Here is a 25,046-nt window from a genome sequence, read left to right as displayed (position 1 = left end):
TTGCGTAACAACTGTTTCCCCGCCCCTTTTCACCTACTCCGCGCAGCCGCAGTAGCAGCATGGACTCCGCCATTGAGGGACCCACGATCAGGAGGAAAGGGTCAGAGTCACTTCGACAAGCAATGCTTACGCGTTTCCACGGTCTTCAACCGCAAGTTTGGATTCAGCTAAAATTTTTATTACCTAACTGGCACACTTGACCATTTTTCTGAGGATGAATTGCGTTGACAACTGTGTGTATTGTCACTACTAAAGAGCGTGTTTTTTTTTATACCAGATTCTAGAAGTAACGGGCGGTGGAGAACCTGAGCTAGCAGCAGCTATAACAGAGCAATAGCAGGCTAGCTAACGTTAGCTAGCGACCTGGCTAGCTGCACACGAGCTGAGCATTGCTCGGTGGTGGGGAGGGGGGGCGATTTGCCTACAGTGTCGTTTGATGGATCCGAGAATCGCCTGGTTTCAACCAGAACAACGTGGACCCGCTAACAACCTGTGGATGCAGATCTGGGAGACGACACAAGGGCTCGGGTATTTGTATGTGAATAACAGCTACACCACTGGACCTCAGAACACACCGAACCTGAAAGCGATCGTCAACGGGGCGTCGGGAGCCGTTCTCACGACAAGAAACGGGGCGCTTGACTCAAACACCGGTAGTGGAGAAGTCAAGACTCAGGGGATGTCTGCCTCAATGTTGGACGGTGAAATAACAGAACAGCGGGACTTTATACCACTGGACACGAATAGCAATCACAACAACCGAGCCGCTGGCAGGGGCGGTGTCAGCGGAGGGGGGCAGCAGGGCAGCGGGGTCGCTGTGGTGTGGAGGGGACTGACGGAAGGACACCCCAACAAAAGAAAAAGAGACAATAAAGCTAGCACTTTCGGATTCAATTCCAGCCTCTTGAACAGTGAAAGCGGCTCAAACACGGGGGGGTATGAAGGTTACACGGGCACGCCATGGAAAGTCAGGAACTACTCCGAAGGAATTATTGGGTAAGGCAGAGTTTATGAGAGTCGGTCGTATTGGCCGTGATTTTCTTTTCTGTTCTTTTGGAGACCCGCTGCTGGTACAGGTTGTACTCACGTACAGATTTTCTTACCAAATCAGCAGCTGGTAAACAGCTGACCCGACAGTGTGGGTGGTGGTGGGGGGGACTCACGTTTGAGGGCATCGAGTGTAAACTGGGGGTGAACTTAGTGTTATTTCAGCCATTTATACACGTGCGCACTGAGATGACAAGTAAGGAGACCTCTTAGGTTGTTAGTGTCACCCCACCCACATTACCTCCACCCATCGAATCCACTGTTTAGTAACTATGTTGTTGCTCTAAAATCTCTCAAATCGAGTTGATCATGTGATAAGTAACTGCACTGGAAGAAGTCACACTTCCACACATCATTAAGTGCAGATCGTTTTGATTAAGGCCAGTTATTAAAAAGTTTGTGGATTCACTCCTTAAAAGGACAAGAATGGAACTGTGTTGCTTGAGATAAGTTGTTTAGTTAATATTTAAAAGAACATCAGTGGGATTTAAGGAAGTACTCTTGATATTATGGATAGATTATCTCTTCATCTGTGTGTGCCAGGTAACTTTTTTTTTAGCAGTGTGTAATGTATAGTAATGAAAACCGATTTAAGTAGAATGAATGTGATTTTGTTTTTCTTACCACCAGGTTCTGAATGAGCATTCAAATCCAGAAGTTGCATTTAACTTTAATGTTTTGGACGGAACAAAAAAACACGTCATGGCAGGCTAACTCTGTGTTCGTCTAGTGTTTTCCAACAAAAACAATATTCATTTAAAAAGTTTAAAAAAAAAACCGCTGAGCAGCACAGTTAATGATTACCATTTATAGCTAAGATTTGTACTTGAACCAGGAAGTCTGTCACTTTGAAAAGGTTAAAGTAGGAGAGGCGTATCAGGGTGCTACCTTCGAACAAGAATGGCAGTAACAGGTTCACCTTCAGCCTCCAGCAGCCCACAGCTGAAACCAGTTGATGTATTTAAATATTTGTGGGGTATTTTTTTAAATCTCCTTTTTAAAAGGTTGATATTTTTACATTTGGTTTAAGTGGAAATTTAAGGTCAGGACTCTGTCCACAGCCACACATAAGTCCACATCGGGTTGGCTAACCTTGGCAGTTGTGTGATGAGCCTCACACTGGCTCTTGCTAACTTGTACTTTACAGCACTGCTGCCGGGAACCAACGCATGCTTCTTAGAATTAGTTTTGTGACTGTGTTTGACTTTGCAAGGCTTCTTGTTTGTAATTGGTTTGTCAGCGTATTTGTCAACCGTCTCGCTGGTGTAGTAAGGGAGCTGGATGTGGCACCGCTTGTCAGCCTTGATGCCAATACTCCTCGAAGTATTGCAGCACAAAAGCTTCTTTTAGACTTTATTTAAGGCAAACAAGTTCACTCATCGCTCAATCACTTCACATGCGGAAGTCGCGGATCTTTTATAATTGTTAACCTTGAGTCTAGAGAAGTCATTAATGGTGTAATGTAAAACTGTTTGTTTGGCCGATAATTCTGTTGTTAGTGAGAAGGCAGCTGGCATCATCTTTCACTCCAGTCAGTACATATGTTCACTAACTTATTTCCTCCTTAGTCCCCCTCTGAAAACCCACCAACAGTCAGATAATGGCTGTGTTATTAAAGATGATCAAAGTAAAAAAGGACAAATGTTACGATTCGGAAAATACTGTACATACAATACAGGTGGAATATGCTTCATAAGGGATTTACAAAAATTTTCAAATGAAAACTCTCGCAGCAGCAAACTATTTGCAGCCACGCCTCAAACTAAGGTGTTTACCGTTTTGCTTTTTAAAAAGATGTAGGCGTGAGCATGTCCACCTCTTTTATATATCCTACGCCCTGCATAACGTCATTAGGCATCGCTCCTGAAATTCTGACCAAATCCAACAAAACCAGAATGGGACATCAGTTGCAAAAGCAGTGGAAAGTATTAGCAGATACTTATTTTTAAAGACCACTTGAATTACACCTCCTGTGTTTCTGCTTCTAGCACCTGTTAATTTATGCTTGCGCATTATCAAGTAGGCTAACTGACTCTGAATTGCTGAAATACCTGAGGGTTCCCGCTTTATCGACTCATTTTATCAAGTCATTACAGCACATTATTTTTGTGTTGTATTTTAGTGTTATTATATTTAGTATGTCGTACATTATTTATTCACTTCTAAGCAGGTCCTTCTCTCTGCAGCGGTTCTTTTAAGTTGAGATAATTTGGAAGAAATGTTTTTGATGGGTGGGACTCCTTAGGGTTTCTTCCACCATTCCTTTCTATTAGACATGTGTATATAAGCAGAGCACTAGAGTGTGGAGTTTCAGTCTATGAGTGATTCTCATTTATAGTAATATGGTTGCTCTGTGTTTGCATAAGGACATTCCTCAGTGATAAGCTCTGCTAATACCAGAACCTGAAGCTCAGAGCTGTGATCGCACTCAGCAACCACTGAGAGCCCTCTGTCTAACCAGACTCTGGTAAATCACTGGGCCAGCATGCTCTTTGGCATTACAGCATTATTTCAAAATGTGCATGTGAACACCCACGGTGTGTATGTGAGTGTAAAAGCTGACTTAGTTGAGTCTGGAAGTGGGATTTATAGAAGAGGAAGAAACGATAAAACAAAACGACTCATTTAGTCAGATAAATCCGATATGATTTAAATCATTTACCACAACTACATCTTCAAAATCCCCCACGATTCTCCCGTCTTACCTCTGAGATTACAGTGTGGCTACAGAACGTAAGGAGGAAGGACAAGGAGTGCCACTGGGTACTGTATCAATATTCAGGAGTGAGCGTATGTGCTACACTCAAAGTTGATTTCCATGTCTGCAGCCTCACAATTGCACAAAGCTCGAGTGCAGCAGAAGCTATGCAGTCTGGACACAAGTCCCATGGCTATTTACGCTACTTTAGTTGGTGACATAAAAGAGCTGTTTGCCATTTAGTTTAGTTGCTCCCACTTTGTCCTGTGTTTGGACATGAAATTCCATTTCCCAAACTGGACAGGTTGTGTGGCTGAGGGAGCCGGCGCTCCTAAACGTGGGAATCATTGTTGCATTTGGTATTTACAAATTGCAACAGTGGGAGTGAGCTGAAATGCATTTTTTCCATGGTACAGTTTGTACTCTATATTTGGCCATGTGGGTTGGCTAGAGAGGCAGAGGCATGTGCTTATTTGTGTTTGACGCTCCTCCAGTCTTTCCCAAACTGAGAGGGTCCAAGCAAGCAGCCCTCCTCCCGATGGCAAGGGATCAGTGTTTACATGCTCCACACAGCTTCGCTTCCACTAAACAAAGCCAACCCTCTGGAGAGACCAACCCTCACCCCTTCTCTCCATCTGTCCGATCAGACTGAACCGAGTGTTTCCAAATTAAAGCTGTATTTACCAGTTAAGTCTTTTTTGTGTGATTGTCCTTATCCACCTGAAGTGACTTCTTTGAAACATTCCCACACGTGTGTAAATGACCTGTTATTCTGTGAGGAATATGACAGCAGGCCTTCTCAGCTCTTTGTAATGGACCTTTTCAAATCAAAGGGACACAAGCCTAAACGTGTGATGTCTTCATTTCCAAATAAGCCGTTTTTCAGTCGCAGTTCAGGTAAACCAGTTTTATCTGTTTGTGATGTGTCATGGAGCAACGGGTCAAGTGGACTGAAAAGTCAGTTTAGCAGTTTGGTACCAGCCGTGCCTCCACTTTTTTTTTCTTTTTCCTGGCATATTATTTTGAAGGTCTTGTTTATTCAGAGCTGGTGGCCATCATGTCCCAAATTTAGCCAAGAAAAACCTTAAGTTGAATAATTTTAGTGGAAAGCTTGTCTGGAATGGTTGAAGACTCGAAAGTTGTGTTAATAAAATGCGTGGGGAATTGCTCACTGATGACTTGCCCTGGTGCATGTTTTTATTGCGCTTTTATTGCTGCTGTCTTTCAGAGATTAATGACACCCTGCCCTCTTACTCACACAGCACCACTGACTGAAGCTCCATTCTTAGAACTGTGGTTCATCCAACCTCTGCTGGCTTTGACATCGATGTCGCACTCTCCTGTTTCTCTCTTCTCCCTGGCTGGCCTCCAGCCAGTGCCTGTAAGCTGGCAGAGAGAGAAACCAACATGTTCAGCCTTTGAACTGTAGGTAAAACGGGCCCCATCTGAACGGCACTGGTGGGCACCTGTCTAGAACTCAGCCTTCCTATGTGTGCTGGGCATGTACCGTCTATTTTTCTCCTCTTCCTTTCCAATGGGAACGCTTCCTGTGCGCCAGGCTGGGTGCAGTTAGCAAGCATGATATAGCATTTTGCTTTTTCAGAGCTTGTCATCAGACTGGGAACCTGCTGAGCTTTTGTACTGAATAACACGGAAAATCAAGAATGTCAAAACTGCTTCTAGAGGCGTATGGCTTCTTGTGACGTTTTTCCTGCTGAAATTATGTCCAATTTGGAAGTAAAACATCAAAACAAACTCAACCCCAGTAGAACAATTAAGTGTCTTGGTGTGTGCGCTGTTGCATCGACGTTTGTTTATGCTCACAGCTGATATTTCTCTGTAACCAGTCAACAGGCTGCAGTGTTTCCACATCACCAAATAGCATCAGCGTGGTTCGCTCAGAACCTTGGCTCATGTTGCCCCAAAAAAAAGTGCCTGTATTTTTTTCATATGCGGTATGAAATCGGACTGTTTATACCGATATAACCTAGTGCTCTCGGAGTGTATCCCTTCTTGAAATGCTGCCCCGCTCTGGCATTTCTATCTTTGAGCAAGACCGAAGCAAATTGCTGAGCTGCACAAGCTTACACCTTCTCATTGTTGCCATGAAACCGCCTTTAGATGTAGCAACATCCTCTCTCCCTGGTTGATCAAGAATCGCACTTAGGTAGCCGGCAGCCAAAAAATATTTGACAAACCACTGGCACATTTTTATTTTCTACTTGCAGACATAAGAAAATCTGTAAGGGTTTTGATTTGATAACAGTCTTTTAAATAATTCACTGTGATAATAATAGGGAATGCTGTTGACATCATATGTGTGGCATTGAGTTAAAACTGAACATTTAGTCCCAATTTGTATAAACTCCCAGTTTATAATGTATGTTGCCATTCAGCCTAGAAATACTGATATATGAATTTTGTTTTGTCACCCAGCCTTAAAGGCCTACAGAAAGGTGATTTTTTTTTTTTTTTTTTTTTTTTTTTTTTGCACAAAACTGAAATAGCAGATCGATTCCTTATATACCATGGAATTTTTTTATGATTTTAAAATAATTTTAGGCCACTGGATAGTCCTGATTAGGCCCAATAAACTATCACCACATTTGACTCGAATTTTGGCAAACCGACGACAGGTGCGTGACGTCACGCGTGCCAACTGCTGGAACAATCACCATGTCTGATACTAGTAGTTCTAGTAGCGAAGCCAGCAGTTTGCTAGACCTGGACAGCTTCTTCACGGCAAATTTTGAGCCTAATATTGTTGATGACAATGAAGAAGACAATGAAGAGCCTGAGGAAGAAACCGAGGAGGGATTGGGGCTAGAACCATACAGGTTCGAGCCAGCCATTGCCAGTGAAAGTGGGTCGGAGTCCGAGTCCGAGAGCAGTGGGGACGATGATGGTGATCATGGTGATTTTTTTTTTTTTTTTTTATTTTTTTTTTTTTGCGAGTAGATGTACGAAGTGCTGTGGGTGCGTGTGTTGCCCTCAGCAGCTCACACCACCGGGGACAGAGGAAGCAGAGAGACCTGCGGTCGGAACTCTGTGTCTCCCTGTCCGCCTGCCTCCCCTCTGGTGAAATCAGCCGGAGTCATCCCGCCGTGTTCAGCTCCCTGCGGTGCGGACACTCAGGGGGAATCCGCCAGGTGGAGAGCGGAAATCAGCCGGCAGAGCGATCATCGATCTCTTGACGCTTGATGATCGCTGTGCCGGCTGATTTCAGGGCAACCATCCCGAGGTGTGTCCGCTCTCCGCCAGGTGGATTCCCCCTGAGTGTCCGCACCGCAGGGAGCTGAACACGGCGAGACACAGACACAAGTTCCGACCGCAGGTCTCTCTGCTTCCTCTGTCCCCGGTGGTGTGAGCTGCTGAGGGCAACACGCGCACCCACAGCACTTCGTACATCTACTCGCAATAAAAACTGCACTGAACCCAACGTTTTATTGCCTTCACCACTCAACAAGCATACTACAATAGCGGCAGCCAGAAAAACCCATGGCACATGTGACGTCGCACAGAAGCCCCGCCCCCAGTCTGGAATTCCAGGAAGGATTTCCAAGCGGCAAATTCAAAATCGCAAATTTCATGTGTTTATGAAATGTTTTGGTGTAGAGTCCAATGATCATTATTGTTCCTCTGTGTATGTATTATCATTATGTATTGGGTGTAGTGTCAGCTTTCTGTTGGCCTTTAAGTCCTCACGAGACCTTATGGTCGGTGAACACGTGTTTCTGGATAGAAGAAGTGAGTTGTTTCCACCCTTAGTGAAGATGCGTGTGTTCACACAGGTGTGCTTTTCCCATCAGTGGCAGTTCCAGCCAGAGCTGAGTGATCTAACTCAATGGAAAATGGAAAAAAGTACTGCGTAAATAGATGGGGGTAGGTAGTATTTTATAAAGTATCTATTGATCGACAATAACAATACAGGGTTTACTTTCAGTGAATATTGAAACTGCGTCTTAACCCATTATGACCTGGAGCAACACAGGATTAGTTTTACCTTCAAACCTGGAGGGATCCAAATATCACATCAGTATTTTAAAAACTTAAATTTTTAAAAGATGGTGACAAACGTCAGGGAAATATCAATTCAATGAAAGCTGAAGGTTTGACCTTTATTAGTTTGCTTAGAGGCTAAGAAAGTAGTGGGCAGTTTTAAGTTTTCCACAAAACCGTCATGTTTTAGAATGTCATTTTAACAAAGCCTCTCGTATTTGTCTTTATTTATTTATTTATTTATTTTTCCTGTCTCTGTTGCCACACAACACAGTAAGTCAAAAATGGACTAAATGCTGCCAGTTAAGAATGCACATTATCCAGCAGTTTTTTTACCAATGTGACGTCATCTCATGAAAACACACAATGTCTGTGTGTGGATTATCAGCTATTCTTGCAGGTGGAATTGACAACATTCACGATGGGACAGTCGTCACAAGTATTCAAGTCAACAAGGTTAAGTCGACATGCATTCCCTGGTTCCTACACAGCTCCTTATCTGCCGTTGCTCCCAAATCAGAGTAAGCAATCAATAAAGAGCTATATGAGAGTACTTTATCATTTTGCAGATGATGGTGGTCTTGTGGTATGATACTCAAAGCCCATCGGTGTTTGCCCTCGCATTTGTAATACCATATTTTAAAGCGAGCTGTCCCTGTTTTGACCACAGTGGCCCGCCGTGTCTCTCCGACTTTCTGTGTAACAAGAGCTGTTCGGTCCTATTGGCCAGCATTCAGCGCTCCGATCTGCTAATTGATGAAACATTAATGGACACCTCTGCTTCTGTTTGTGGTTTGGCTCGTTTAGAAAAAGTTGTGTGATGCAACATGTTTGCCTCCTGGCGCCACCTGTGCACTCGGAAGCGGGTCGAAGTAACCTTTAGTTGCAGCGGCTGGTGGGGCCAAAAAATTCAGGCCTTTGTGAAAATAGGGTCATGATGTTGGGACTCTCTCTGGGTAGATAAAGACATAACAATGGTCACAACTTTTTCATCATGACTAGTCTTATCTAAATGCGTAACACTGCAGTGCAGTTCACTGCAGCTGTCGGGAATCCTTTTCAGGGGAGGTGTCTCTTTGCACATGAATGTTACTCTTTAAAGCTGTTGTTCAGAATTAAATGCCACAGGAATGCTGCCTGGCACAGTTGAGCCTGGTTTGACAATCTCGTTTCCTTCGTTCTACCTAACTTTCCTTCACAAGGAGGCATTTAAGCACCACACCCAGTCCAGTCTCTTTGTTCGTTATTGATTATTCCTCCGCATGCGTCTGACGCTTTTTAAAAAAAAAAAAAAAAAAATCTTTATTCATGTTTATTTGCTACCTCAAACTTTCTACTACTCTACTTTTTAACCCCCCAAACACTAAAATACGCCTCCCAGGGGACAGGGTGTCAGGGGGACAGGGGCTTCATGCTGAGGCCATGCAGGAATGTCAAGACACCCGATGCACTTTAGTGATTAAAAGAAAGAAAGAGAAACAACGATCTCAATTTGTAATGCAAAATAGTTACGTCTGTCGCTTGAAAAACGGGGAAATGTGCATCACAGTGCAGTTGAATGTTCAGACATGAGTTGTCAATTCTAATATACTTCCTGGAAAAAATGTGTTGGAGTTTCATTGCGTTGTGCAACAAACGCATTAGAAAATGAGTGCATTTGCAATTATTCCCATGCTTTGCTGCCATATCTTGTTTTGACTTGAATATCATAACAGTTAGTTGGTCAAAGCAAGGTGTTTGATGGCTTCACCTTTGCGTGTGGGGATTTGTGATGAATGACTCTTGTGGCAGTCTGACGGTTTATCGGAAAAAGAATGAAAGCACAGCTCTGAGCGTTGACCTGTTATGTAGATGTGGAATTGGAAAATAGAAGCCCTTAATCTCTTTTCTCATCTGATTTCAGTCATTTTTTTGTTTTTATTATTTATATTCAGCTCAAAAACCTTAAACTGTTTGAACCGAAGGGCTGACGTTACAGTCGACTGTCATTCAGCATGACTGGCAGTGTTTCTCATGCTAGAAAAGTTATGTCGGTGGAGAACATGACAGAACAACGTGCAGGGTAAGCCTTTTTCACAAGATTACATAACATTACTGTGATACATTGTCCGATAAGCCTGTGACAAGGGTCTGTGTGCTTCCAAGGCAGGCTGCAAAACTGCGATGTAATTTGATCCAGGAAGGTGGGGCACGAGATTCCTCCCATTACAAGAGAACAAGGGAGCTCCAGTAGCCTGTTGCTGTGAAATGAAACCTACTGATTCTGGAGCTCCCTCCTCCCGTTGGCAGCCATTTAACAGCTCGTCTTTCTGTGGTACACACAAAACGTAACTTATAAAAACGAATGCGTAACACAGTAGAAATTGTTAGCAAGAGCAAGCTCAGTTCATGATGTTTGTCAGAGAGAAAGAAGAAGAAAAACAACAACTCATAAGCTGCCCTTATCGGGTTTTCTGGTTGCTTCATTTGAGTATGTAGTGAAATCCATAACTGCTCTGTTTTTGTTTAGTAGATAACACCTGATTTCTGCCTCGTGTGGCGATGTGCATTTCTCACAAATTAGTCTAGAATTTGACACCTTGGCAATGATGGATACGACATGACGTAACCATTCCTTTAACCTTTTTCACCTTGCTATGACTGAGGATATCTGCTTTACATCTGGGTTTTCTGGCCTTGCCTGCTTTGCAAATGTTCTGTGTTGACCATTTGGAAGAACCAGCACCAACCTGACCTGACTGGTTGCTTGGTGGGGCTGTACAAACCTATACAAGCTAGTGGGGCTCTAGCAGGAAGATAAAACAAGCAAGACATGGCTTCAAAAATCCCAGAGATGACACGAGTTTACAGATTTGACCCATAAACAGCTTGGTTTTGCAAATTAATTTGATATTAAGAGCAATGCGGTTCCAACCATTTGTCAGGGAGACGCTGCAAATACGAGCCCGCATGTCTGAGAAGTCGGTTTCTTTTCATGCGATTTCTCTTCAGACGTCAGGGCAGATGGTGCTTCCCCAGCAGAGGGTTCGCTGCTGCCGCCGCCGGTTCTGGCTGGCTTTGGAAAAGTGACACAGAGCTGTCTTCAGCTGGGAGAAAGAACTTTCATGAAGGCAGTGACCTTAAACTCGCCCGCTCTTAAATTTGAATCTCAAATAAAGCCAGCTGGGTTCGCCACTAAACTTATCATGAAGACTAATGCTATTTATCTGGGAGATGCTGCACATTTGAGAGGGCTTGTCCGTTTATTTGATCTAATTTGTTCTCACTCTGCCCCACTCTCATTTGCAATTCATGACATTAAGAGAAACGGGCCACGAGCAATGTCACCAGCTGCCCAGCCAAAAGCTGGCTGTGTATCCAGGATTTGCCCACCACTTCCTGGGGAAAACACCCGTGTGTCTGTGGCACAAGGTTCAAAATGCTCTAGCAATGTGTCCGTGTCTGACCCGCACAGCTGGAGCAGTGTGTTGCTGAAACTGAACTAAGTCCAAGCGGTTGCTGCATCAGTGAGTGAGAGTTGGCAGCCCTGATCATTGTTTTTTTGCTGTTTGTTCTTTGCAGAGTGAGAAGTAGTTCAGTCTATGACGTGAGTGTTTTAAAAATGATTATTTCTTTTCACTTGATATGATTCCAACACTGTTCCACCTACTTTATTCATCTGTCTGTCTGTCTCTCATCACTTGGCAAGGGAAGCACTACCTCCCCCTTCAACTGCTCCCTCAAGCAGTTGGCATCTTCCCACTGATCTGGTTGTGCGTTCACTGACTATAAATGCCTCTGAATCTTCCCAGCCAGTTGTAGTATATTAAACTAACATAAACCAGAACAGTCTCTGAGCTGTTGTACTGACACAGAATGGAGCCACAGAGAGCTGTGCTCCGTTACCATGAAATTAGAGCTAAAGCATTTGTAGCGCAGATTGTAGCAGCTGAGTTTCTCTTACTCTGAAACGAAACCTAAGCATGTGATGGAGGCTGGAGTCTCTACAGTGTGCACAGAGAAATGAAAGCAGTAGTGGTCGTGTAGGAGGAGGAGCGACATGAAGTGAAATGATTTTCCAAAAAGTGAAACGTTTAATTTGGCTGTTGATTATTTGTTAGCTTTATGAATGAACCTGTTATGGAAAACGTTGTTTTATTGGAAAGGAAAAGTATTTGATTGCCTCATCAGTCAGGTGTGTGTCATGTGCCAGGCCCACTCTGTGACACTTTGTTACATATAAAGAACACAAACATGACCAAAGCAAACTAAAACCTAGTTTCCAGTGACACTTTTAAACTGTTTTATTCTGAGTAAAGTAAGCACTTCTGTATCTGCGGTCTGAAGAATTAGCCATAATGAAATTAGCTTTCCAGTTAATTATGTTAACTTAGTTATGAATGATAAATGACGTGTGTGATATTCTGAGTGTTGTATTTTACAACATGTAACTGGTGATTCATAAAAGAGAGCAACAAACAAACAAGATATTTCTAATAACAATCTTCCCATCGGTTATCTCGGTGGACATTTGTCTTGTTGTATAACTTTACAGCTGTTAAGCGATTGTGAGTCGTGTTTACATGCAAATGGAAGTTTCAAATTTTAGGGCCTTGACATCGAGCACATTCCAGCACAGCTCCTCGCCATGTGGGGACACATGACACTCACCTTTTGTTGCCTTATGTACTTAAAAAAAAAAAAGCAGCATGTATGTCTGTCTCATTTGATTTTGGGAATGAGCCTGTTTTTGTCCCTCTCTGGGTCCTCAGGGCTGTGTGCACACGTGCGTGCACTCGTGCCTGCGCATGCCTGCATGTTTGCGTTCTTCTGTCCGCCCACAGAGACTTGCCCCTGCGCCTGTGTGTATGTCGACAAAGCTGGTCAGTGAAAAGGTCAACGCGTGTGGGCAGAGCGACCTGTACCAAGGGCAAACGTGGCACTCTTGCTTAGCCTGCTCTTGCTTTGTCCTACTTTTTCTTATTGATATTATGTCTGGACACAGCAGAGGATCCTGTTTTTGTTTTTACTCGGGTCACTTTTTTTTTTTTTTTTGAAACGCTGCTCGGGTAGATGGAGCTCTTGCGTGTCTGTTTTCTTAGAAAATGTCTCATTTCCTGTCTGGTGACCCCTTGATTTTGAAAATGACCCTTTCAATCTGTCAGAAAATCTAATTGATATAGCTGCATGCAGGAGCAGAAACCTTCTGGATAAAATGCTGAACTGAAAAGATGTGCTCCCCCAGACCCCTGATTTACAGCCTTTAGATTTATGTGCTCGACCTTCGACCTTTTACCTTCAGGGGAAATTTGATAGAAGAACTGTTCAGAGAAGCATGATCTCTTTGAGAGACTTTTATTGACCAACACCCAACCAGTCGTTCTTCTTTTATCGAACTGTGGATTAATTTTTTGGTACTTCCTGGCACACAAAGTCTAAAAAGTGCAAAGGACAAACCGCATAATGTTCTTGGCAGATAGTTTAATTGTTAGAAATAATTGTCTTGAAGTTGCTCCTTGGGAAAGAAGTAAAAGACACAAACTTGTCCTGTCAGTGTGACTTTGTGTCTGCCATCTGTATCCCTCTCAGTGGCTGTCGGCATCCAGTCCCTTGGCATTACATATTGTGCCTTTTTGCGCTGCGAGCAGAGGGAGCACAGATCAGACAGAGCAGATAAGGGCACCACTGGTTTTGGTTTAAATCGGTGCGTCATATGAAATGTGGTTTAATCGAAATATCTGCCGTTAGAAGAAGTAAGAAACGTCTGTTTTTGTGGTAATAACGGTGAACTTATGCACTGCCCCCTGACTTGTCCATCCCTGCATGCTTCCTCACGTCTCAAATTTATTTATTTTTTTCTACTTTGCAGGTTACACGAGGAAATCAAGGATTTCTTCGAGTACATTTCCCCTCGGCCGGAGGAGGAGAAGATGAGACTGGAGGTGGTGGACCGAATCAAGGGGGTCATCCATGACCTGTGGCCCAGTGCTGAGGTACACAGAATCCATGCGCTGTGGGGGTGGATTTTTGTATGTGCCACAAGCAATCATAACGAGAACCGACTCAAATAACTTCTAGAAAAGGGAAAACTCTGGGTAAAATCTTAATTGTTGAGTATGTTGACCCGGCTGGACACACATTTACCACATTTAGTTTACAGTGCAGTTGGGCTGAATGTAATACCAGACCAACGGCAGTAAACTTCAACCTGTCATTAACAATCTTCTTGTTCTTTGTTATCTCCCTGCACCACAGCACTATTTGTGTCATGGTATCTGCGCTACTTCAGGCATTATTGCACCCTCTGACTTTGATCCTGCTGATAGAGCAGTGAGCTTCAAAGTCTATCTGTTCTGAGCTTAGCGGGTCCTCAATTAAGGGGCACAACACCACTCCAATCCCGGCAAGCTTTGTTCTTTTTGTTCACTGTGCTGGTAGCAGGGCGAACGTGGTCATCTAGTTAGTATGATGCTTGTTTAACTAATTAGCTTGGATTTAAAGATAGCCACCAGACACTCCACAGGCTCTTCACAGAGCAAATCATGGTTTTACCAGCCATTAATGGAAGACTACAGCCTGCCGCTCACTGCCACAAGTAAAAGTTTGACAAGAGGCGCCAAGATGAGACTCGGCTAACCTTTTTTGACCACCTATAGTTTTCTCCCACCTCACAGAAGTCCTCAGGGGATCCATTCATTCACAAACATAGCTCTGCAATCAGCTCACTCTATACATGCGACTGGGCTGTAAACCAGTTTCTACTAATGAGTGATGAGGGATGTGTGGAAGAGGTTTAAGGGAGTAAAGAGAGGGTCAAGGCTTAAGTCTATTTACGAACCTCTTTGTGAGAGGTTAAAAGAGATGGTTTAGGATATTTTAGTCCTCTGGTAGCGTGTACATTAAGAGATCAGTGGACTAAAGGGCTGTTCGGTGGTAAACATCCTGCCAGTTTTGATTATCACATCAACAGGACTTGAAACAAAGAGTTTTATATAACTTGAGTGGCTTTAAAATATCCACTTTACACGTTGCTAATGCTTTTGATGTCTAGTTTTTTGCGCCCCACCAGTGCAGGGTTTGTTGGTAAAACTGTACCGTATAAATCTGTACATGGTACAGTTATTTCTATCAGTTAACAAACCGGTTTGGAAGTGAAGCGTAAGTTGGGAAAGTCAAATAACACGACCTCACTTATTTTCTTGGTGACAGGCCAACCCCAACATTGCCTGTCAAACAAAAATGAATCAAAAGATGTGAGACTTTTGAGCAACATGATCATAAACCCATCATATGTGCAGTTTTTGTTTTTGAATTAATGAATGTCTTCTCGTAAAAGTTGAGATAAGCGTGTGTACATATTAACTGCTTGTCATTTTATATCACCCCTCCAGGTCCAAGTGTTTGGCAGTTTCAGCACTGGTCTTTATCTGCCAACAAGGTAAGTTTTGTGGTTTTCTCAACTGGCTTTGAGATTCAAACAAATGCAAATTCTTTAGGTAATAACATTCTTACCACAAACACTTCATTTGCTCAGTGTTTCCCACGGATATAGACTCTACTTAAAGCTCTGTTGAACAGGAATGGAGGTTATGAATGCAGTACACATAACAGAGTACAACAGTTATGCTGGGATTAGGCTACATTAGGTGTTTTTGGACTTGATAATAATATGTTGTTTTATATTATGTTAAAACTTAAGTTGAATACTACACAGATGTGATATACCCTCCGTGTAACAATGATATTGCATTGCAATAAGGATTCATAGTATTTTATAGAATATGTATTGAGCATTTTGTAGTTTCAGTGCTGCAGACCTACATCACAGCTCAGTGTAAGAGTGGTTGGGTTCTCATTGCAGCGCGGCCATCTTTTCTGAAGTCCTCCTTATCAATTTCTCCTACCACCCTTCCCTAACCCCCCCTCTTATAATGCGGTCAAGGAAAATAGCGTAGGCAACGACGACAGGAGGTCATTTGTTGTTTTGTTTGACCGACCCCTAAGAGTCAGAACTGCTTTTATAGGGTCTATTTCAGCCCTCACTCCAGGGTATGAACTTAGTGACTAAAGTGATCCAGGTGACAAAAGTGCACAGTGATTTGTGGTATATTCAACCACTGGAAACCCACCATTAGGAGGGGGGAAAAAAGAATGTGCCCACAAAACACAAAAACAATTCTTAACAAAACACAAAAATACAGAGGAATGGGTAGGTAGTGAAGGGTTTATTGAGCCTATATGCACGAAGGAGTTGCAACATGATTTTTGCTTGTCTGCCTGGCTGGCTGTTGCACATCTTCATTATTCCTACCTGCAGTGTGAATGTGTTGCCATTTGAGAACCTCCCCTGCCAGCCACAAGCCTCAGAAAGCCCACAAAGCAGTTTGGCATGAGTGCCATGAAAAGTCCAAGTCAAATCAGCTGCTACATCTGTGTCGTGAAACGGTCCCCCGCTAAAGTTAGAGAGCGTCCGTATTGTGACCTTAATGATGAATGCATAAGCAGAAGATTTTGCGTCTCTTGTGCAGGCATGTAGAAGCGTGACGTGCTTATTTGAAATGATCCTGTGGACCCTCTCATAGAAAGTAATTAAAGTTTGTCGAGAGGTCTTTTTCTTTTTTTTCAGTTGGTTTGTATTTATACTTACCTTGTGTTTATTTCTGGTTTGCGCGTGCACTCGACACTTCAATGAACACATTTTACGGCTTATTGAAGACTCAGTTTTTAAACTTACTTTAGCTTAGTTAAAGTTGCACAGCTTCTCCACAAGAGGGAAGCAAAGCCGTCGGTCTACAATAAGCCACGGTGTGGAGGATATTTAAAAATGTCTGTTTTGCTGTACTTTGACCTGAAATGTGCGGACAAAAACATGTCAGTTGAGAAATAAACATTCACATGAAAACTAGTTAATAGAGCGACAATGTAAATTGCTGTGTTAGGAACTCCTGTGACAGTCCTACAAACCAGAGGCTCCTCAGATGGTGGGCTACTCGATGGACAGGCGTGTGCAGCTTGAGCAGTTGTAATGGAATAGTTTATGGATGGCAGTTGGTCATTTAAAACCCGTTTTTTTTTTTTTTTTTTTTTTTTTTTTTTTTTCCCTTTCCTTTTACCTGAAATGAACAGTTTTGCAATATTTTTTTCTTGTGTCATTTTACAGACTTCAGACCAAATGTTTCGCTTTGTGAGGACAGAGTAGAGTTGCCCGTGCATTGGCTTTTGAAGCACTTTGTGAGGTTCTGTTGTTTGCTAAAGAATGATCATATGTCTTATCTTTCTTGCTCCAACAGTGACATTGACCTGGTAGTTTTTGGAAAGTGGGAAACTCTCCCACTTTGGACGCTGGAAGAGGCCCTCCGGAAGAGAAATGTCGCAGATGAGAATTCTATCAAGGTTTTGGACAAAGCAACGGTAAGAGTGAACACCATTTGAGTTGCTGTAAGGATCCATGGTGGGATTTTGGCAATAGTTTTATTCAGGTTTATGAATTTGTCATTCTATGTTGATGAAGATTCTCAGTCATCCAGGTCATGGAAATCATAAGCGCTTGAATAAGGGCAACAGGACTTCTTCTTGGATCTTGAAGACGTTTCAGCTCTCATCCGAAAGGCTTTTTCAGTTTTAAACTAGATGGTGGAGGAGTATCAGCTTATAAGCAGAGGGGCGTTACAGTCACATGTGTCACTGCACCCGCTGACCAGTGTTCATGTCGTTAGAGTCATTATCGCCTCTGAATTGTCTACCTGCCTGAAAGGGTGAGTTTTGGGCTACGGCTACACGAAAACGAAACGAGGTTTTTTTTAAAAACGGGTACGAAAATTCTTGCGACCACACGGCAACGCGCTGCTGTAAAGACTCAGGTCCAGACGAAAACGGATGAAAACGATGAAACGATGCAGTACACACGCCACGTGTCACGCCACGCTGTGAGACAATAGAGAAGTGTTAAAATTGGCTCACAGCGTCAACGTTTGACTGACGCAAAAACGTTTTCGCTGTAACAATGGAAACGAAACGAGGCCGTTTTCAAACTTTCCCACTCTGGAACCCGTTCTCAAAAACTATCGTTTTGGGATAGTGGGAACGCCGGCTCCGTGTGGTCGCGACAGCGAAACGATAAGAAAAAGTATCGTTTACAGTGAAAAACGTTTTCGTGTAGCCGCAGCCTTAATCATAGGACCCAAGGTGTATATGATTGTGAAACTGCCTGGGGAGGAGAGAGGCGCATTCCCACTGTAGGAACCTTTTGCTGTTCCTATAACCTTTTCAGGAACGGGGCCGTTTTTTCCCGCATTTGGACCCTCAGTTCCTATACTCATTTTAGTTCCTTCTCTGAGGTCGGGTCTTTTCTGGGTTCTATAGGAACACATCTGACGTAGGTGTTTGGTGGTTGGTAGCTACGCCCCTTGTCATGCTGTCACGGCTGAAATGTTTACTCATACGACACGGACACAACCTGTGCGTGTTTAATAAGTAAAACGTACACGTTGTCTCCTTTGTCTGCGGCGCTCTGCTCTCCTTCCTTGATGAAACGAAGAAGTATCGCCTGCCCTCGACCCTTCGTCTCCTGACTCTCTCTGTGTGCTCTTCCAGCCTCGATGTTAGACGCCCGATGTGATCGTCCATGATTAATATCACCATCATGCAGACCATGAACACGGTGGCCTCCCAGCTCTCCATATTAGCCTCATGGTGGTGTTTTTTTCTTCTCTCCTTACTTTTACCGGGTTTTGTTTTGTTGTTGAGTGTGGCACTAATACGCTTGTGGAGCTGTTGTTTGGTCTCTCCTACGTAGAGGTCCGCACACTCTTCGCTGCAGTTTTTGTTTGGGTGAACCAGTCTCTGTCTGAGGGTGTTCTTGGGTTTGAAGTACACTGGAGTGTCATGTTTAGAGAAAATCCTTCTAAGTTTCTACGAGACTCCTGCCACATACGGAATTACAGTATGTTTCTTAGCTTCTCCACCTGTGTGGTTTGCTCAATTTGTCTTTGCTGATTTTACAAAGGCCCGCTCAGGGTATCCACAGGTCTTTATTAAATTTTCGTGGAGTGCTGGTGTTCCTTTGGTTTTCCCTCAGTTGCCCTTATTCAAGCTCTTATGAACTGCTCCAAATCCCTGAGCCAACAGAGAATGTTCAGGCATGTATGCAAACCTGCATGTGAAAGAATCCCAAACATACAAAGTTTGTATGCCTCTAGCGATGCACTATAATTTGCAGTTGGTAATGAAGAATAAATTTAAACCAACATTTTTTACCAGTGATTCAGCTCATGGCTTTTGAGCTTGTAGAATTTCTTGATATATTGTTTAGAATTACTGTCGTCTTGGCTATTTGTACTACTTTAAACCTTGCTTAAACAGTGCAGTTTTCCATCTGTAGTTGTGATTTACTGTTAGTGTGATGTTCTCACATTAAAAACTTGACATACATTATGGATGCAAGTGGACGCACAAGTGTCTTCCAGCACAGTGACAGGATTTTGATCGTTTCCTTTGTGTGTATCATTTGTTTGTTCAGGTTCCCATCATCAAACTCACCGACTCCTTCACTGAAGTCAAGGTGGACATCAGCTTCAACGTGAAGAGTGGTGTTAAAGCTGCTCGGCTCATCAAGGAATTCAAAGAGGTACGGTTTGTAGTGCCGAGGCGTCCACACCGCTGTAGTGCAACTTACAAATCCACTTGTGCAGCCTCAGGTTTTTAAATAGTTCTTACAGTATCTGCCCTGCATCGGGTTTCTAGTGCATCCTTCAGGATTAACACCTGTTGTTGTTCTATCTAATGTGCACATGGTTTGAGAGTTATTGCTCTTGCGGTGAAGCAGCTTTTAGCTGTTATGCTGCACACAACTGGAACAAACTACCAGCAGAACTGAAATCAGCCACAACTGTGAGCACTTTTAAATCCAGGTTAAAAACATTTCTCTTTCGGTGTGCTTATGGTTGAGTTTATATATTTCTTTTTCCCCTCTTCTTTGATTGCTTTTAACTGTGTTTTAATTTTTATTCTATTTTTTTTTTCTCTTTAAATTGCCGCTTTATGCTGTTCTTTTAAATGCCTTGTCTTTATGTAAAGCACATTGAGTTGCCTGTGGTATGAAATGCGCTATATAAATAAAGATGCCTTGCCTTGCCTTGCCTTGACTTGGACTCCAAGATCGTAACAGTCCTCCAAAGACTGCCATGGGCAATCATGCAAGTTTCAAAGTGTGTGAAATCTCATTTAATATTGACAAATGCAAATCATTGATATCTTTGAACATGCAAATTGTTGATATCTCTAAGTGGTATTTATAAAATTTCACATCACATTTAACAGTACAGGATGTGATAGAATTTTTAAATCTTTAACAATGGGATTTAAATGTCTTCTGTGGCAGAGTAGGAATCATTATTTAATAACCCACTTGAAGTGTATTTCTTTCTGTGTGACCAGGGAAACATGGTTCTGTTACGTGTAGACACAACACTGGTTCATCCCTTGAATTTGGTGCTTTTTTTACATTTATTTTTATGCCTAAATGATTCATTGGTCAATGCTAGATGATTGAAAATATTCCTCTTAAAATGGTAATGTACAAGGACTGAACTGAAAGTTAGTTAAATAGCAGCCGATATCCAAAGAAAAATATTAAAAGACCTTTAGGAAGCCTAGAGAACTATTGCTTACGACTATATACACTAAGTGCAATTACAAGAGAGTCTGGCTTCTTGGAGGAACAAACATAAATAAAAAAGGGGGATGGTCAAGTCTTTTGCACAGTGCTGTATATCAGGATTTGAACTGAGTGGAACTTGAGAAAGTTGAGCCACTAATAATCCGTAACTTTTTCACCACCTCTGCAGGTATGCTGTCTTCCTTGCTGCAATGTCCGTACTGAAACTGAAACTCTCTTTTCCACCTCCTAGAAATACCCTGTGCTGCCTTACCTGGTCCTGGTGCTGAAACAGTTCCTTCTGCAGAGGGACCTCAATGAGGTCTTTACAGGTGGAATCGGCTCATACAGTCTCTTCCTCATGGCTGTTAGTTTTCTGCAGGTTAGTTTTGCAATTTTGTAACTGTTGTGTTTCTTTAGGACATACATTTAAATAAACAAAGAGCAAGTCAAAATATAGATACTCAAAAAATTTCATCTCTTAAAAAGTCCTGACATCCAGTTGAACTGAAATTCCTACTCGGCCAATGATTATCCAGGATTCACTGACTTTTGTTTTGCTTATTCTCAGCTTCACTATCGGGACGATGTGTGCAGTCCCAACATAAACATCGGTGTTCTGCTAATCGAATTCTTTGAGCTCTACGGTCGCCATTTCAACTACCTGAAAACCGGCATTCGGATAAAAGACGGTGGTTGCTACGTTGCCAAAGATGAGGTCCAGAAGAACATGATGGATGGATACAGGCCCTCGATGCTCTACATTGAGGATCCTCTGCAGCCAGGTAAGACCAGTGCACAGCTACACAGGAGATGGAATGTTTGCTTTCCATACTCGGATATTATAACGACACGTACTGACATGTTGTCACTGCTTTGCGTCCAAAAGACAACGATGTTGGCAGGAGTTCCTACGGTGCCATGCAGGTGAAGCAGGCATTTGACTACGCCTATGTTGTGCTCAGCCACGCCGTGTCGCCCATTGCCAAGTACTATCCCAACAATGAGACTGAAAGGTGAGGATTAGATAACAGAAACTGTCAGTCATATTTAAAAGAAGAGTTGTATCTGTTTTCCCAGACATCTAAAGAATGCAATGGGATTTTTCGCCTTCATAACTACTCACTCTTTATACTTGCATGCAAAGACTAAAATAACTGTTCTTCTCCATTCTGTCTGTGACCGCAGTATACTTGGCCGGATAATCCGAGTGACTCAAGAGGTGGACGAGTACAGGGAATGGATCCGAAAGAACTGGGGGAGTTCATCTCAGAATGATCCACCTCTGAACAGTATGCTCAGGCTTTTCTTAAACTTGTTGAATGTTTATGTTGCAGCAAAAGGTTTCGGCAATCTAACCTGGTTCGAGCCACAACTACAACACACCACACGTTTGTCTTTTCTCTACCTCCGCAGGAAATGATGTCAAATTGTTTGAATCTAAGCAGCTCGATGAGTGCAACAACAACGTTCCGGACGATGAGGATGTTGTCGTGGTTCTGCCATCAGCTCCCCGCAGCAAAACCTCCTCCAACACGTCTTCCCCGTCCCTCCGCTCCTCTCCCTCCTCCTCTCCGCTGTCGCCGTCTTCCACGTCCTCCGCTTCCACCTCCAGCGACGCGGTCAGTGCCTCCAGCTGCACGCAGCACTGAAATACGGGACTGTTGTATTTATATGTTGCACTCAAAGCTTATACATTGAAACAAATAGTATAGATATATGATGAAAACCATCTTCATGTAGACTTTGTTGGTTTCCTCCAGGACTCTGATGGCACACCGTGTAAAACAGCCAAGCAGCAGCCTGGCCGGGGCCCCAGTGCTCACAGAGAAAAGTCTGCTGTGGCTAATAATCTCCGCACACAGAGCCACACTACCAGCACTCCATCTGTAAACAACAAAGGAGGAAAGGTATGCTCAGGTTGTCCTTCAGTGTACACATACAAAAAAACGAGCTTGTAAATTCTATTGTACTCCATGAAATATGCTCGATTAGGTCCCACGGAGTAGAACAGTTTTTATAATTTCATGACGATTACGAACACCTGACCCAATAATACTCATACACGATCCCCGACTGTGTCCTTGTGCTCCGACTCCAGGCCAGGATGCCTCGTTCCCTTCATAAGAATGGCCACCACGGGCAGCAGAACAACTCCTCCATCACCAAAAGTCATCCGAGCAACAAGCCACAACAACAGGGCAACAGCAAGAAGAGGAAAAACGTACGAGACTCTACACAAGAGGATCTCTACAGATAGGGGTGGGTTTGCTCAACCTCACCCCTACGTGCCCACCCCTACCGTAACCCCTGTACTCGTCTGCTACTGACTGACTGTCCTGTCCCACTTCTGCTGCCGGACTCCAGCTTCGGGAGGTTGTTTGTATGAGAACATCTGAAGAAACTATCGCCACTTTTCAGGGTTACAGACAACATTTTCTAGCAGAAAAAGGGGAGGGAAAAAAAAAAAAAAAAAAAAGTATTATTGGAAAAGGGTTTATTTTCTTGGACCTGGGCTGAAATCACTGATCAAGTGCTCCTTTGCTTCTGAACAGCTTCACTTGTGGAGCGATATTCCTTCACTTCACAGCCAGCCTCTTGCGCCTCCTGCTGTACAGGAATATACAGTTCAGGTGTCTGGAATCAGAGCTGGAGCAATACCTGGAACTGCTGGCTGGAAAATAGGATCAAAACTTTTAACCCCCCTCAAAAACGTAAAGAAAAGACAAAAAAAAAAAAGAAGAAGAATAAAGCAAATTGCTTAAATGTACAAAAAAAATGTTATGTTGGACAACAAACATGTACACAGACTATTTTTTTTTTTTTTTTTTTTTAGATGGTCACTTAAAAATGCAATCAGTAAGAGTGGGACATAACTTATGCATGACATCTTTCTGTTGGTTGATTTATTTTTTTTCCTGTAGGGTAAATCTGTTTTTGTTATGTCTAAACAAGTTATACAAAAATTTGTAGGAAAGCAAGTATAAGTGAAAACAAACAAAAAAAACAAACAAACAAAAAAACAGGTTTAAAAAAACACAAGTGAGGAAAAAAAAAAGAAGTTGTTTCATATGACTTTTTTTACAAGATATACTGATTGAAGTCATGCAAACATGCACATTTTTATGTGCCCACTGCTGTTTGGTCATTGCCAAGAGCTGGTCTGGGTCCCATTGCCAACAGAAATCATCAGCATCCACTTTTACTCCTGGTTCAACACTGTGAGTGTGCTACGGTGTTAACATTTAGCCTTTTAGTGAGCCGGAGCTCACGTTACAGCCCCGTAGATGACAGGAAGAAGCTCAGTCTGTCAACTAGCTCAAGTAGCACAGCCACACCAGTGTAGAGGCTTTAAGAATACACGTTTAATTACATATATATATTTTTTTTGGTGATAATGGTTTTATTGAAAAAAATCCTACACTTGAAATGTGTCAACAATGCGACTGTGGGTGATAATCTGTTTATTTGGTAATTTACCGACTACAGAAATCATTTGTATTTGTTAAATGTATTTATTTTTTTATTAATTATATGAACATAGTATGGATACATGTATTATTAACATTAACCATATCTTGGGAGTCCTGTTTTTGAAATAGGATAAGTTCCGGGGAGGTGGAGTGGGGTAGGAACACATGTGTTCAGGTACAGTAAAACACCATCTTTGATTATTTCTACTAGTTTTTCTTTACCTGACAGTTGAGTGACCAAGTGGTTTTGCAAAAATCTAAGAGACCATTGTACACGTCTTGTGGTAAGAGTTTTGTTTCAATATGTGGCTGGTCTACTTACTCTAAAAGGGAGTTTATTTTTTCTTTCTTCTTTTGTCCGTTTTTTTTATTTTTATTTTTGTCCCAGTTTATAACCCGTTAGCAACAAAAAAGGCTTATTCAAATGTTCATTCAGTCTCCTTCTGTCATTGCAGTACATCAACTAACCTGTAGATGGAGTTATTGCTCTAAGTCTTAATCCACACAGAGTTTGGGCTTGTATACTGCATTTGGACGGTTTATTTTTGTGATCGACTGTTATTATGCTCATATCTCAAGTGAAATGGGCAGCTGCACACAGAAAACGCGTTAAACTGAGTGCTTACATGGAGGGAATAACACCAAAGCACAGTTCAATCCCCTTATTCCCTCCCTTCCAAGAATCCCCTACAGAAAAACATGTAGCCAGCAATAACCACCACCTTATTATTATTATTATTATTATTATTATTATTATTATTATTATTATTATTATCCATACTGTACTCCACAATGACCACTGAAGCTATACAAGGCTGTGCTCGCCTCTGAGCAAGGCCAGTATTTCATATTAAGACAATGAAGCACATTTGAGTCCACTTGCAGCCTGTCTAATTTGGTTCCACCCCCTTCATCCTCCATGTGCCACAGTTGCGATTAAAATGCAGTATATAAGCGCAGGTCTTGGGATCGACAGAAGAGGAGGAAGGTGAATCCACTTAGCTCTGCCACCTGAGTGTCCACTTACCAACTCTTCTCACTGCTGGAAGGCTTTGAACCCAACTGTACTCATCTGAAACATTGTTCCTCTGCAGCTATCACAATTCATGCAATAAAGACATTACCATTACCCTGCGTGTTGAGGCGGGTTTCTTTTCTGCTTTCGAATTATCTCCTTTTTTCCTTTTTCTTTTTT

The 25,046-nt window shown here is 42.6% G+C and overlaps 1 protein-coding gene across 1 annotated transcript; it reads left to right on the top strand.

Annotated features, from left to right (window-relative positions):
* The first annotated feature begins 77 nt into the window (after nucleotides 1-77).
* tent4b (terminal nucleotidyltransferase 4B) lies at nucleotides 78-24,980 on the top strand. Its single transcript, XM_075465027.1, has 12 exons — nucleotides 78-996; nucleotides 13,593-13,716; nucleotides 15,115-15,161; nucleotides 17,014-17,134; nucleotides 19,242-19,349; nucleotides 20,632-20,760; nucleotides 20,950-21,163; nucleotides 21,268-21,394; nucleotides 21,567-21,670; nucleotides 21,795-22,000; nucleotides 22,142-22,288; nucleotides 22,480-24,980. The coding sequence occupies exons 1-12, from the start codon at nucleotides 437-439 to the stop codon at nucleotides 22,636-22,638; spliced, it is 2,046 nt and encodes a 681-aa protein (XP_075321142.1). The 5' UTR covers nucleotides 78-436; the 3' UTR covers nucleotides 22,639-24,980.
* The last annotated feature ends 66 nt before the right edge of the window (nucleotides 24,981-25,046 follow it).

This window comes from Odontesthes bonariensis, chromosome 1 (genome assembly GCF_027942865.1).
Source record: "Odontesthes bonariensis isolate fOdoBon6 chromosome 1, fOdoBon6.hap1, whole genome shotgun sequence".
Lineage (NCBI taxonomy): Eukaryota > Metazoa > Chordata > Actinopteri > Atheriniformes > Atherinopsidae > Odontesthes > Odontesthes bonariensis.
This window is presented reverse-complemented; position numbering and strand designations above follow the sequence as displayed.